Consider the following 15,955-nt stretch of genomic DNA (forward strand, 5'->3'; position numbering starts at 1 on the left):
CTCTCTTAGGGTGGGGGAACATGGGTTACACATATTATATATTTAATATATATAAAAAAACAGTACTCTGAATCTCTCGTATGAGTTATATGAAAATAAATAGGCAAATATAATCTCAAATGTTTTCCAATATTTTTGGTGCCTGAATACCCTCTGAACTTGTAGGAAATGCTACCTGATGGCAATGTGTTGCAGCATATCTTGGTGCCTGAATACCCTATGAACTTGTAGGAAATGCTACCTGATGGCAATGTGTTGCAGCATATCTTGGACCACATTGTAAAGACATATGTACAGTATATCATTTTCTAATGTTTTATTTTTCATTTATTTTTTGTGGTAGATAGGTGCATTGAGCTGAACATTTTGTTGCATTATATTAAAATAGCAGAGAACACAACTATCCAAATATAAAATTTGACTTGAACATATTTGACTGCACCTTCTTATAGAAAGCGTACCATCTTTAGTACAGAGATGTCCACCACCATACAACAAATATAAAATTGTGCAAATAAAATTACATACAAAATGTCAAAAGACACATTCACATAGAAACATACTTTACAGTGATTATTTGTATTAACGCAAGATAGATTATATATATTAGCAGCTGATCAGTCTGAATTAAACTGATCTTGACAGTATATGACCGAGTATTTTAACAGGAACTTTAATTAAGTTAAGTTATTTTTTGAATAAAGGGGAGATCACATTTAATTTTTGTTCATAGAACACTTCATCCTGCATATTCAATAGGCCCCATCGTTATACAAAGTGTATATATAGTATATAAGCTCAGAGTGAGGATTCTAGCTATTACAATGCTAACACACTGCACTAGTCACGGTGGTCCTGAAAACGCCATCGATGTGCTGTAAAATATTAACACGTCCTTGCTCTGCTTCACATGGAGCCTCATAAGTATGAATTGAATTGGTGAAAAAAGTTTCTCAACTCAATGTCATTCATTTGTATCCAGTAAACTGCTCAAACCGTAACTATCCAAGTGGTATAACAGAAGCCTGCCATGTCTCATGCAAAATCTTTCCCAAATTAACAACTTGAATGTGTTGCAGGCTGTCCAATTTCTCAGGGGGTTAAATGCCATTCACATACATCGACTTATTAGTTATACTTTTAAAATAATGTTACTATAAGAAATACTATTCCACTTTTGTTAAAATTACTTGTGGTTTTTAGAAACGATCAATACATAGCAATATTATCTTTCATAGTTCTTCCTCATTTAGTCACATGGAAGGCACATTACAGATGAAGCTATGCTTTTTTAAAATTTTTTATTTGATTGCAATCTAATTGAGTCTTCAATGCATCTCAAGATCTTAGGTCATTGAAGGAGTTACATGGCTTCATCCTTCCCTATGGAGCAATACAAGGAATACCCCAAAGTTAAGTCTTGACTCAAGAGGATACACCTGTAAAAAAAAAAAATACACAATGTATTCATATTGCCATTTTAGACCAATGCAGGAATAAACAGACATTAACATGTCTTCAAAAACATGAAACCATCTTAAAAAAAGGAATAGATCGTTGCTGCAAAGTTCTGTCAATAAAAAAAAGATGTTAAACTGGTTAATATTTAAACATTACTTTGCCTTAACGTAGCAGCGCGTTTTTCTCTCTCCTTTAGGTACTCTTGTCTATACTGTTCTTCCAATCTTTGTTTCTCAAAATCTGAATAAAAGACGGATTCTAATGTTGAACTTTTTCTGATTTTATCAAAATTACTGAAATCAGCAACATATTTCCCATGCTGTGATACAGACACGACCGGCATGAACTCATAGCCCCAGTAGATCTCTTCAGGGAGGTATGATGTTCTGCTTTGGCAGACTGTGCTGGTCGATTCGACTGTTGCATTTAAAAGGACAACAAGTTCAAATTCCTTTTGCTTTATATTTTGAGCTGTGAGATCCTTTAGTGGACTGTTGTCATCAAGTACATGATAAAAAGTTAAGGGCAAAATCAGAAATGGGCTTTCTGAAGAGGAGTCCACGTGGAAGTTCATATTGGCTTGCTTCAGCAGGATCTTCTCCCCTTCCTTGGTCTCATATGTATGAAGAAGCTTCCCATAAAGTTGACATTGTATCAGAAGGCTCTTCCTCATGTTTGCCACTTGTACCACCAGGCAAATATTTCCATTATGTTTAGTAATAACTGCCCTGTTGCTGAATTTAATAGTCTCAGCACGCTTTTTGGGTCTTGCAATTTTGGCCAGGAAAGTCCCTGTGATGAATATTTCAATTAAAGTTGTGATGACCAATTGTGCAACCAGCAGGAAAATAGCATGGGGGCACTCTTCTGTAATGAAGCGGAACCCATAGCCAATGGTTGTCTGAGACTCCATAGAGAAGAGAAAAGCTCCAGTGAAGGAGTCAACATTCTTAACACATGGTGTATGGTTCGACAAGAGTTCACCCTGCGTATCACCATGGACAACTGCGATGACAAAGTAGATGACTCCAAAAAAGCACCATGTCAAAAAGAAGGTAGCAGCAAACAAGGTGAGCTTATACCTCCATTTCATGTCAATCACAGTGGTCCACAAGTCTTGAAGGTATAGCAGAAATACACCATCTATCTTATCAATCTTCACATTGCTGTGCCCGTTTTTTGATATAACCCTTGGTCTCTCGGATTTCACTTCAGTGGTGACATCACACATGAGTGGGAGGATTGATAAATTTGCATCATTGGCATCCATCTTCAACCCAAGGTCAGTCCTAAGGGAATAAAAACAGTTTTGTTAAGTCCACCTATCTTTTATTTAGCATATTAATGTATTAGGTGCCATTAACTTGTCTTCTGGCACCTGAAGGTGTCATGAAATAGCATCTCTTAGTAAATATGGACCCTCATGTCTTTTTATGTAGTATATTTTATAGATTTTTTTTAGATTTAAATATGGATGTGATCAAGCTCTCCAGACTAAGATGAATATACACAGTACCCATTTTTTTAATGGAGATATTCAGTAACATTTGTGCTAATTTCTGATGGTATGTTTCTGTTAAATTAGTATGGCATTTATCACAATATTCAGTTTTGTTCTTGGATTGTCAGTTATCCAAAGTTTACAAAGTATGTTACCATTTCCACATATATTTCATTTATAACAGTAATAGAGTGCAGCACCGCTGGAACATACGTTCCTTAACTTATTCCTTATTCCTTTAGACAAAGAAGGGATCGGTTACTGTTTAATGATCACCGTCACTTTCAGTGGGTTGTTCAATATACAGTACGCTGTGCAATAGGCAACTTCATGGTATATTTATTTACGCCTTTTAGGCCCAGGTCCACTTAAGGATGCTAAGCGTTATTGAGAGCAAAGGCGTGCTAAAGCTTACCACCCTTTTGTGGCGCTGCACCTTAGTTTGTTGTTTTCTCCTTTCGCAGTCCCATGGAAACCTAGAACACCCATTAATAAATCAAGTGATTATACAGATGTGACGAACGTTATTGTATCCGCTGGCGCGCGCATTAACAGACTAGTCACCTCCTTTTTTGCGCGCGTCTAATGCTCTTACAATGGTGGCTTCTCCCACTGGCCAGTTGTGTTTGTCTCGCTGCAAGGCGCCAGTAGCAGCAATAATGACTGCTACACCTGCATCTTATTCAGCTAATGTGTGCTTTATAGAAGGTGACGTCTTATCGAGCAACATTGGAGGTGCAAAAAACTTGAAACATTGAGAAGCTTATCTAATTTATATTGTTTTAATAATTTAGGGTTTGTTAAAAGACATACAGATGTGGCAAAGGTTACTGCACCTGCCAGCGTGTTATCGTCTGCGATATTCTGCGGTATCACTGCTAGTGAATCCTAAGGAAATTCTGTGAAATGCTGTTATGAACCAGTATTCTGCGTTATGACACGGTATTCTACGAGATTAACTGCGAAGGCACTTAAATTAAGTGCCGGGGAAGCGGAGAAGGCCTCTGTAAACCTTACTTACCGTGGTTCAGCCGACATCTGGAGATGCGTCGCCATGGCAACACGGCGGCAAACCACGGTAAGGAGGGGGGGCGCGCGGAGAGCAGGACAGCTGGCAGGGGGGGTGCAGGGAAAAAAGATTGCGCTCCCCTGGTCTACAGTACAAAATGTGTTTGCCTGTCTTCCCAAGATCTCCACAACTGCTTCATGCACCCTATTGTCATGTAATAGAGTGGTCAAGCTGTAGACAAGGATTCTGGGTCGTGGAAAGCAAATAAACATCTGGTTGGCATGTCACTTTTAGCGGCCTATCCACTTTATAACTTGGATTCCCTAGAGCTTTGGCCTGCTGTGTTAAACAGAATATACAGTAGATTTAAAACACTACACTTGACACTTGACACTTGACACATGCTTAGGCTACAATGGGCTCGTTTGATGATCATATCCAACTGATGAATTGTTAAAAAAAAAAAAAAGCCTATCGCTGTATATTCCAAATAATTATGTTAAGGATGTATGTTAAAACTTTTTCACTCCCCACCCACATATGACTATTGCTTATGTAACATCATTGCATTGTCATTATTGCAGCTCTATATGACACAATTTGTATGACCAGCTGCAATAACCCTGGCCATGATACACATTTGTGGAGACCATGTTCTCCACAGATGTTATGGCTACCTGCCAGAACTGTATAACGATGCACCGTTCCATGGGCTGAGCGCTCCAAAAACACACAATGTCAGTGCAATATTTCCATTGTTGAATCAAGAGTCGGTTACAATCTGAACATTGGATTTCGACAAAATTTTAGAGTCCTCTTGAATAAAACACTTAATAGGACACCGGGCGGGAGGGATCCCCCAGGAACAGGCAGCGGAGATTGTAAATCTGTGCTCTGATCTGCCCAACAACAAACATGCTGCAATGTAAAGCGGAGCAGAGTATGCCAAGTACTTCCAGGCTTCTTCTTGTTAGATTAGAGAATTGAGACCCGGATATTAATGAAAGGAGCTCCCCCCTCCCCCCCCCAACAATTACAGCTGTTGATTCCACTGCAGTTATGGGCAAGTAGATGCACACAGGAACATGTTGCCCAGGTGTTATCAGCAGGAACTTTATAAGGAGTCTTACTGCTGTTGTGCATGGGGGTGGTCAATCAATCCAGTTAGTTATTGTTCCATAATAAATTATTAGATAGACTTTGGAAAAAAAAAGAAATTATACTGAAAGGCAAAATCCAGAAAACGTAGATAAAAAATATCCTTTGAATGTCCAAGGCAAGGGTAGCCAACTCCAGTTCTCAAGGGTCACTAACAGGTCAGACTTTAAGGACATCCCTGCTTCAGCACAGATGGCTCAGTCGAAGACGAAGACTGAGCCACTGATTGAGCCACCTGTGCTGAAGCAGGGATATCCTGAAAAGCTGACCTGTTCGTGGCCTGAGGGCTGGAGTTGGCTACCCCTGCTCTACTGTCCATGATTAGGACGCAAGCAACCACGAGCACGGGTGATCAAAATGCAATAAGGCAATGATCGCGGCCATAGACCGTGCATGCACAAGCGCGATGGGGCACGCAGAGCAAGAAGAATCAAATAAATTAGCTTTTGACGCGCGACGGCTGGGTCACGTGCGTGGGTCAGCCAATGAGGGCGAGCCGCGCACATGACATCAATGGACGCCCTCGGCACGTCCCCCATCACGCATTCCAACAAGCCATGTAAACGCTCCGCTCGCATGACTCCTTGGTGAAGCCAATTTCCTGAAGTTTGTGGTTCAATACTATACTGTATCAAAACCGCTGATCGATGAGGAGTCTGTTCCTTCATCCGGGCATTCATGGACCCAGCATTAGATGTATTCGGAGCATGAGTAAAGTCCTTAATTTCACATAAAACTCCAGGATTTACAAATCAAAAACAGAACTCAAATGTGCTGATAAAATTATAGCGAATGTCTACCGATGGAAAAAATTAAGCACAATAGGAAAGAACTATTTAGCAGGATGTTTTATATATAAACACAATAATGCTGAAAGTTTCCTACATTGAGGACAATTCATTTGATTCTTCTTTTTGTGCATACAATAAATGTGACATACATCAGTGATCCATATTTAACCATAATTATTTAGTGAGTGAATAGGTAGCTCAATACCAAAGCACCAAATCATGCTTTAATCTCTATTGTCATTGGAAAATAAGAAATAGAGCTACAGGAAGAAAAAAACATAAGTGCACTTTGTGAATCTTCAACTCAATCCAACTATCCAGCTGCTCAAGATGACGATCACCAATAGTTAGGCCTAACATGGCCCATTAACAGACTGACTGCAGTCCACATATATCTAGCTACATTATATACAGCCAAGTACTGAGAGGAAATGAGGACAACTGTATGAGGGTAATAAATCGGTCCAGAACGGCACATTGCCCCATAATTAAAACATTTTCAGCTACATGACATGCTTAAGCTCTTAATTTCCACGTGGTTCATAACCATATGTATGTGTAGCACACATACATCATGCTAGGAATTTTATTACAAATCTATGTTTCCAGTAGTGTCCATTGGAAGTTTCAAATTAAGTCAACAATGAAGACTTTTGTCTACAAATTGGATTCTTAATTTTAATTTACAAATTACAACCTAGGCTGTGGCTATATTCTCTTTGGTGCAACTGAAAGAGTAGAAGATAAGTGTTTCAAGAAATTAGTGCAGAGTAAAAGCACTTTAATCAATCTAATTACACTCAAGAGACTAGGCACTGTTGAAAATCAACATCTAGTTTTCGACTGTGTTAAACACTAATGATGTTTATAAAAAAAATGATGTTTAAATTGTTGAATCCAGGAAAATGGCCAATCCCTTTCTCATTCCTCTTTTTATTATTTTTTAAATGTTCTTTTGTGTAATCGTTTGAAACTCTTTAGTCTGGTTACATCATTGATTCATCGTGTTTATATGCTTTGTGTTCAACTAGGAAAAAGTGCAATGCGATGGTGTGGTTGAAAGAACTGTAACAGGGCCACTGTGTTCTCTTGTTAATGTAGGCTGTCCACCAGCAGAGAGATTCCTTCTAAAAAAAACAAAGGATAAACAGGTGTGTGTATATATTGTTAGAAAAAATATGAAATGTTTATACTAAAATGGAATCCCAATGTCAATGTCCTTGAGTTGGAGAGCAATAGGTTGCTTGTCGAAGAGTAAATGTCAATAGTAGCTTGATGCTGCATTTCAAAGCAATGTCTTATGAATGTTGTGCTCTAAAGTTTCTCCAATTTGTTGGTTCAATTCGTGCCACAGGCACTTGCACTTTAAGTAATTTTGAGCAAATTGCTGTATCCTCCTATATCTTCCAAAGAAAGGCTTAAAAAAGGATGGTCACTATTTAGACCTGGTCTTTACTAAAAACTGTTCCCTATCTGATTTCTCCACCCCCCCCCCCTTCCACTCTCTAACCATCACCTCCTATCATTCTCCACCACTCATTCGCTTCACCCCCCTCCTACCTGTTCTCCTCGCTAGTCTTGAGTCCTTTGCTGCATTGACCTCTCTGCTCTGGCATCTACCCTGAATGCTAACCTCTCTCCTCTGTCCTTCCTCTGCACCTAACAATCTTGCCAATGCCTACAACTCTATCCTCTCCTGCTCTATTGATCTATATGCCTCTTCTCGGCTCCAGCATACTCATCTCTCTAACCCAAGGCCTTGGCTAAATTCACGAATATGCTTCCTTCTCACTTGCTCTCGCACCTCTGAACACCTATGGAAGAAATCTGACCTTTATGCTGATTTCCTGCAGTATAAATGTATCCTCTCCTATTTTAACTCTGCTCTCTCTAAGACAAAAAACTACTTTTCCGCATTCAGTGACACTGTCATATCCAATTCATCCTGTCTTTAGTCTCTTTGTCTCCCTCCTCTGACCTTCTCCTTCCTTTTCCCATCCTTCCTTCACTTCTCCTCAAGACTTTGCCGGCTACTTTAAAGAGATTCTTTTTGTTCCTTCCCCCTCCTCTCTGCTTTTACCTAAATCTCCTGAGGACCCTCGGACCCCTGGGGACCACCCGAGGGCCCACAGACACCTGTGGAGACCACATGAGGACCCCCGGACACCCACGGGGACCACCTGAGGGCCCACAGACACCCATGGGGACCACCTGAGGACACCGGCGGGGACTACCTGAGGACCCCCGGACACCCACGGAGACCATCCGAGGGCCCCCAGACACCCATACAGACCACCTGAGGATCCCTGAACACCCACAGGGACCACCCGAGGGCCCACAGACACCCGTGGGGACCACCTGAGGACCCCCAACACCCGCAGGGACCACCCTAGGGCCCACAGACACCCACAGGGACCACCTGAGGACTCCTGGACACATGAGGACCATCTGAGGACCCCTGGACACCCACGGGGACCACCTGTGGACCCCCAGACACCCGCGGCCTCTGGTGTCAATCATATGGGGGTAGAGGAGGTGGGGTTGTTGTGGTTTTAATGTTTATTGTGGGTAGCAGCTGTTTTAATATAAAAGGTAATACTAGTGTAGATCAGCAGGGTGTTTCTGGAGCAGGTCCACATTGATTTGACCCCCTGCTTCCCGAGCTACAGGCCCCGTTATGGGGTGCCGGTATCTCCTATGCATTTAAATGGCCCACGTCACGTGACCGTGGGAATAAAATGCGTATGAGATACCGGCATCCCATAACGAGGCCTGTATCTCGGGAAGCAGGGGGTCCCCGGACCTCAAATCAACGCGGTTCTTCTCCTGAGACCCCCTGCTCACCTACACTAGTATTACATTTTTTTCTGTGCAGCTCTCTCTGCAGCTGAAAGAAATTGCCGGGTGAGGCCTTTTCAGAGAGGCGATCATCACGCTGCCGGCTACTCGCCCATTTTGGGAATTCTGCTATCACAGGTAATCGAGGCTTTATCGAGGTGATAGCAACGCTAAAAAAAATGGCGATTTAAATGGCCCGGCGATTTTTTTTTTAATGAAGGATACTAGCATAGTCCCCATAATTTTTCTTAATTCCCATGCCATAAATGTCTCCTTTCCACCCCTTTCACCTCTACTGCTCTCTCTCGCCTTAAGTCTTTTCCCCTCACTGCCCCTTACCTGTGGATATCCCTCACACTCAGTATATGCCAAGCACACTCTCCTGTCCTTTAAGTCAAATCTTACAACTCACCTCTCACCGTAAATGAAGCATTTTATTAGCTTGGAGTCATGACTACTGTCTCGCACTCACAGTCACCCGTATCAATGACTGCCGTCTACTGCACTTTTCCCCTCACCTGCTGCCTCTGTAAGTCTCCAAACATACTACTTACATTATAAGCGAATGAATATACACAGAGGGCACGTCGCTACACCAAACACACATACACTTAAACAGGAAATAATCTACCTGGTGCAAGGGAGAAAGCACAAATCAATACACACAAATAATCCTAGGATTACAAACAGCCCCCTAAAGTTGCACTCAAGGTAGGTGACAAAAAAATCTATTGTCTACTAATAACTGGCTCGATAGTAGCCAAATCCTAGCATAGGATTCACCACCAAAAGGTCACACTCAAATGAAAATAAAATAAAAAACACTTTAATAGTTAGACTGTAAAAAACGACGAAACACTCTAAAAATGCACAACAGTGCATGGATAAAATCCCCAAATGTGTTTGGTCACGGTAACTATATGAACAGATAGTGTTCCAAACTTATAGCTAATAATGAGTCAAATGCTATGCATAGAGCTGCAATATTACATACACAGGTGTGGTGAATGATTATAAAGGGTAAATAGCAGTGGTCTTAATACAAACGCTATATGATACAAAATCTAACCAAACAATCTTCTGTATAGGGAGGTCAGTACACTCAGATATAATCATTAAATGGATATATATAGAGAGGCCCTATAACAGCTTGCTTGGGACCAATACACCCATACACGGAATTAATATTCACATACAATCGTTGTAATTAGTCAATAATAGACTCTGTGTAGTGACTCTGGGTAGCGCACGCAGAAAAGCACAAAATAAATACTCCAAAGCATAGAACGAGCACTCGCATACAATCGTTCGTTTGTTGTCAATAGTAGACTCTGAGTACTTGCTCTGGGTAGCGCATGCTGCAAAGTGCAGAAGTACAAGCCCCCAGAGAGGTAGAGTAACACCAAACCAAAGTAGGATAGTATACAACCTGATATGAAATATCAATAAGCAGCGTTTTGCTCCGTGTAGCCTACTCCTCCCCCTTGAGAAAGCGCGCGGTGACGTGTGAAACGTATGTCGGGGTACGCCGTGACGTCATCACGTTGACGCATGCGCGGTTTGTGTTTGGAGGAACGGTCGCTCCAGCCACTAAACGGAGCAAAACGCTGCTTATTGATATTTCATATCAGGTTGTATACTATCCTACTTTGGTTTGGTGTTACTCTACCTCTCTGGGGGCTTGTACTTCCGCACTTTGCAGCATGCGCTACCCAGAGCAAGTACTCATAGTCTACTATTGACAAAAAACAAACGATTGTATGCGAGTGCTCGTTCTATGCTTTGGAGTATTTATTTTGTGCTTTTCTGCGTGCGCTACCCAGAGTCACTACACAGAGTCTATTATTGACTAATTACAACGATTGTATGTGAATATTAATTCCGTGTATGGGTGTATTGGTCCCAAGCAAGCTGTTATAGGGCCTCTCTATATATATCCATTTAATGATTAAATCTGAGTGTACTGACCTCCCTATACAGAAGATTGTTTGGTTAGATTTTGTATCATATAGCGCAGCGGTGCGCAATCTGTGGGGCGCGACCCCCAGGGGGGGCGCGAGACTGCCGACGGGGGGCGCGGGTTTACAGAGGCCCCACGCGCTTCCCGAAGGCACTTAAATTAAGTGCCGGGGAGCTGCAGGGCCTCTGCAAACCATACTTACCCGTGGCCCCGGCGGCTTCCTCCCGGCGTCGCCATGGCAACGCAGCGTCAAAATGACGCTGCGAGGTCATGTGACGTCACGTTGCTATGGCAACGTGACGTCATTACGCCGGTGCGAGGGTAAGTTGGGGTTGGGGGGGGGCGCGGGAGTGAGGGGACAGCCGGCAGGGGGGCGCAGGGAAAAAAGTTTGCGCCCCCCTGATATAGCGTTTGTATTAAGACCACTGCTATTTACCCTTTATAATCATTCACCACACCTGTGTATGTAATACTGCAGCTCTATGCATAGCATTTGACTCATTATTAGCTATAAGTTTGGAACACTATCTGTTCATATAGTTACCGTGACCAAACACATTTGGGGATTTTATCCATGCACTGTTGTGCATTTTTTGGAGTGTTTCGTCGTTTTTATACAGTATAACTATTAAAGTGTTTTTTATTTTATTTTCATTTGAGTGTGACCTTTTGGTGGTGAATCCTATGCTAGGATTTGGCTACTATCCAGAAAGTTATTAGTAGACAATAGATTTTTTTGTCACCTACCTTGAGTGCAACTTTAGGGGGCTGTTTGTAATCCTAGGATTATTTGTGTGTATTGATTTACATTGTAAGCGCTCTGGGTTTCCTTTCTTATTGTGTGATTTTGCTTGTTGCGCTTATTGTATTATAATTCCCTGTATTGTATTGTCTCTTTTGTAAAGTGACAAGTACAGCTGTGGACGCTATATAAAAAAAGATATACCTACATACAAACATGAGTACACACTTGACATTAATAGCTTAATGCGTTAGGCGTGTTAACCAGAATTATGGCAGTTATGACAACGTGCATTGTGTACGACACCAAGACTATTGTGACAATAGGGTGTTGATACCAATAGTCATTTACTTCTGCTCTATTACTGCAATTTAATATAACCCCCCTCCTCCTGGTGTGGTTACTAAAAGTACACTAGGAGTTAATAGAGTAGCGGTAAGCTCGATCCAGTGGTGACACAGCATACTTTGTCATCAGAGGTATAAAGGAGAGGAGCATAGGATTCTGGGAGAGTTCAAGCATTGCAGCAGAAGAGAAGTTTCATAGATTAGAGTTAGGGAAAGCGTCCCCCAAAGTATAGCTAAGGCCAGGCCCCCCTTTTTGTTGTGTTCCAGTTAGGCGCAGTGCCCCAAGGATTAAGATCTAGAATGGCAATATAATCTAAGAGCATTTCCCAAGAAAGGGAATGCAGACATGACTCAGTTGGGCCAAGCTGAAGTGCCACCAGGATGTCTCAGGATCAAACCTACAAGCTGATCCCCATCCACAGTGTTCAGTATCCCTGAGGAAGTGGCAGTTTCAAACCAGGGTTGGAGACGTAACAGTAAGGTTACACACACCAGGCCAGGATCTCAGAAGGAGGCCCACAGTAAAAGAGACGTTAAATATATGGATAAGAAAGGGGGACCCTGATCCACCAAATGAGTATCACTAAAGAAATGAGAAGATGCACTTCCCATGTGTGCAAGCATTGATATTTCACAAGAAAAACTTGTGGAGGCGTGGCCATGATGTCACGTGAGCTGTTCGCCCTCATTGGCCGAACCGCCCACGTGACAAGGCCGTCGCGTAACAAAAAAAAACAATTTTTTTTGTCTCGCGGAAAATCTGCCGCACTGCCGCATGCTCCATGGCCTGCCTCATTGAGGTGCGGCCTTTCTTTCGTGCAGCGCGCGCGGTGTTTTCGCAGCCTTAGGGAACCAGGTGGTGAAAGTTAGGCTGCGCTTATAGTGCCGGCGATGTGACCGATGACGTTACCCATCGCCGTCGCGAAACTTATATTTTAAGTTTAGGCGACGTCGCTGGCTACCGGGCCAGTGACGTCACAAAAGGGGGAGGGCAGAGGCACGGAGAAGCTCCTGATTGGCCGCAAGAGGAGACCGTCGCCGAAAAAATCAAATATCAGTGACTACCAGTTTTTTGGTAGCACTGTCGCGCCGTCGAGCCGACGACGGTGACAATGCATTTGTTTTGACGCGACGGTCGCGTCACCGTCGCCAGCACTATAAGCGCAGACTTACAGTAATATAACCCACCTGGCATTTTTTTATAGAGAAGTGGCCTTACATGGTACTACGTGAAAGAGAAAAAATATTGCAATCATATTACTTCAATTATCAAACTATTTTTTCGATTTGCCAGCACATAAATGCAAAGAAGCTTTTTTTTTTAAAAAAACGGTAATTTAAAAAAAAAATTTGAATTAGGGCTGTTATATACAGGATGCGGCCGCGCGTTCCTATGCGAACGCGTGTGCACGTGCCGCATGTTTTTCCTGTATATAGTGCCGGAAGCTGCAGGTAATGTATATACTGTATGTGTGTGTATGTGTGTGTATATGTTGTGTGAGTGTGAGTGTAAGTGGAGTGTAAGTAAGATTTTTTTAAATTAAAAAATAAGTTTAATAACTATTTTTTTTTACTTCTGCAGTTTTTTAACCACCCCCCCCACCCACCACACATCCATCCGTACAAACACACATACACACATACACACCAATACTTACATTTGAGCGCAGGCAGCGGCGCGAAAAGATGAATTTCTTCATCTTTGCCGCTGTCTGTCGGCTGCCCTCTCCCTGCCGATGCCTGCCGTGAGACCATTACTGTGTGTAGTCACAATACAAGGCACTTAGAGCAGGTGGAGACAACTACAGTCCTCAAGGGCTACCAATAGGTCAGGTTTTCTGAATATCCCTGCTTCAGCACAGGTGATGCAGTCATTATGACAGCCACCTGTGCTGAAGCAGGGATATCCTGAAAACCTGACCTGTTGGTAGCCCTTGAGGACTGGAGTTGGCCGCCCCTGACTTGGGGTAATGCTACATCTGCATTAGAATGGGATATAGTCCCCTTCTTCAATCACTTTCTCACCCTTCCTTTTGCATTTTATCATATCATAAGTGAACTTTACAAACAGAAAAATAGTTATATATTGGCGCTTAAATCTATTTCTAAATAGTGGACGCGTGACTTATAATAAGTGCTTAAATTAGTGACAAATTCAAACATAAAGTGAATATGTGATAAAGTGAATTAAATAAATAAAATGCAGCTTGAACCCTTCATGTAGATTGCTTTTCCTCAATCCAAAAGTGTCAGGTATCCAAGATGTTTGTGGGGAGCGCGGGTATATATGTGGAAAGAAAAACACAAGCAAAATTGTGCAAATATGTCTTTCAAAAGCTGGATATTCAGTGAGTTCTTAGTAGAATCCAGAGAAATTTTGGATATCATAAGTAACTGATTTTATCTTTGATCTTCATTTTATTGATCAAACTTGATGAGTGTGATTCTTACATTTGACATCTGAGAGCAGGAAAAATAAATATTTAAAGGCCATATTTATTAAACGGTGCTATGTCATAAGATATCTTCCAGCACTTGAATGACCAGCAAGGGGGTCTTCTAGCGCTGAAATGTGTCTTATCACATCATCTTATCTTATCATTATGGGCTTAAAGCTGCAGTTCAGTCTATATCCTGCATGTGTGTTTTTTTTAATAAATCAGTTCTGTAGTAAGAAATAATACTTTTAGCATTTTCTGTTTTAAAAAAAACAACTTTGAAAGACCAATTTTCTTGTATTCTATTTTAACAAGCATTTGCTAAGGCACTGCCCCTTCATGTCCTGTCACAAACCCAGGCACACCCCTTTGTCAGCACTGCCCTCCCTCTCTCTAAACGTGCACTAGCATCTGGTCACATGATCTTCCTCATAGCACATTCAAGGAAGCTGGAGAAAAGGGATCAGCCATGCATAGCAGCTCGGATAGGCGATTTCAAACTTATATTACAGTGTTTATTCCATTCATTGCACGTGTATATAATGTAAAATTGTAATAATTCCATTTATAGCAAACGTGTATATGTGAATATTATTTAGATGTATATGTATGTTACTGAAATGTGGAGTGAGTGTGTAGGTAAATACACACAATACACTTCCACTGCATGCATATATATATATATATATATATATATATATATATATATATATATATATATATATATATATATATATATATATTATATATTATATATGTATGTATATGTGAAATTATGTGAGTAAAAAAGTGACAAAAACCCTCCATAGCAAGGCAAATAGCAAATGGAAATATTACTGTATGCTCATTTGTATGTATATATATATTTATATACACACACACTTCAAATACGGATAGTGATTCACGTAAATGATATATATATTCACTTTCTGGGAGTATAAGAGTGACTGTCCTGTTGTTCCTTTTTTTGTATCCATCATTGAATGGTATGCACCCTCTCTTTACGTTTATTTTATACTAGCTGAGAGACCCGGCGTTACCCGGGATGTAATATTCCCGCTCCTCTCTCTCTCCTCACCCCCTCTCTCTGTTTGTCCCCCATTCACATCAATCCAGTTCCCCCCTCCATCCTTTACAGCTTAATGCAGTGTGTGTGCGTCAGTCATTGTGTGTGCGTCAGTCAGTGTGTGTGCGCGCGCGTCAGTGAGTCTGACGCAGAAACACAAACACACACACAGACTGACTGACGCACACACACACACAGTCAGTGTGTGCGTGTGTGTGTGCCTCAGTCAGTCAGTGTGTGCGTGCGGCAGTCAGTCAGTCATTCAGTCAGTGTGTGTGGGGGTGTGCGCGCGCGCGCGTCAGTAACTGTGTGTGTGTCAGTCAGTGTGTGTGTGTGTCAGTCAGTGTGTGTCAGTCAGTGTGTGTGTGTGTGTGTGTGTGTGTGTGTGTGTGTGTGTGCGCGCGTCAGTCAGTGTGTGTGTGTGTGTGTGTGTGTGTGTCAGTGTGTGTGTGTGTGTGTGTGTGTGTGTGTGTGTGTGTGTGTCAGTGTGTGTGTGTGTACCATTCATTGTGTGTGTGCGCGCGTCTGTGTGGGTGTGGGGGTGTGCGCGCGTGCGTCAGTCAGTGTGTGTGTGTATGTCAGTCAGTGTTTGTGTGTGTCAGTCAGTGTGTGTGTGTGTCAGTGTGTGTGTGTGTGTCAGTGTG

General features: G+C 41.9%; 1 protein-coding gene across 5 annotated transcripts in view; it reads right to left on the reverse strand.

The window, feature by feature from the left end:
- Positions 1-301: 301 nt before the first annotated feature.
- KCNJ15 (potassium inwardly rectifying channel subfamily J member 15) overlaps positions 302-15,955 on the reverse strand; it is a 56,612-nt gene continuing 40,958 nt past the window's right edge. For all 5 annotated transcript variants that reach the window (XM_075593751.1, XM_075593747.1, XM_075593746.1 and 2 more), the window contains 2 exons: positions 1,618-2,750; positions 302-1,439 (listed from right to left, as the gene is read on the reverse strand). In XM_075593751.1, coding sequence (XP_075449866.1) covers positions 1,426-1,439; positions 1,618-2,731 — 1,128 coding nt within the window. In that variant the 5' untranslated portion in view covers positions 2,732-2,750 and the 3' untranslated portion in view covers positions 302-1,425. The remainder of the gene's footprint in view (positions 1,440-1,617; positions 2,751-15,955) is intronic.

This window comes from Ascaphus truei, chromosome 3, assembly GCF_040206685.1.
Source record: "Ascaphus truei isolate aAscTru1 chromosome 3, aAscTru1.hap1, whole genome shotgun sequence".
Classification (NCBI taxonomy): domain Eukaryota; kingdom Metazoa; phylum Chordata; class Amphibia; order Anura; family Ascaphidae; genus Ascaphus; species Ascaphus truei.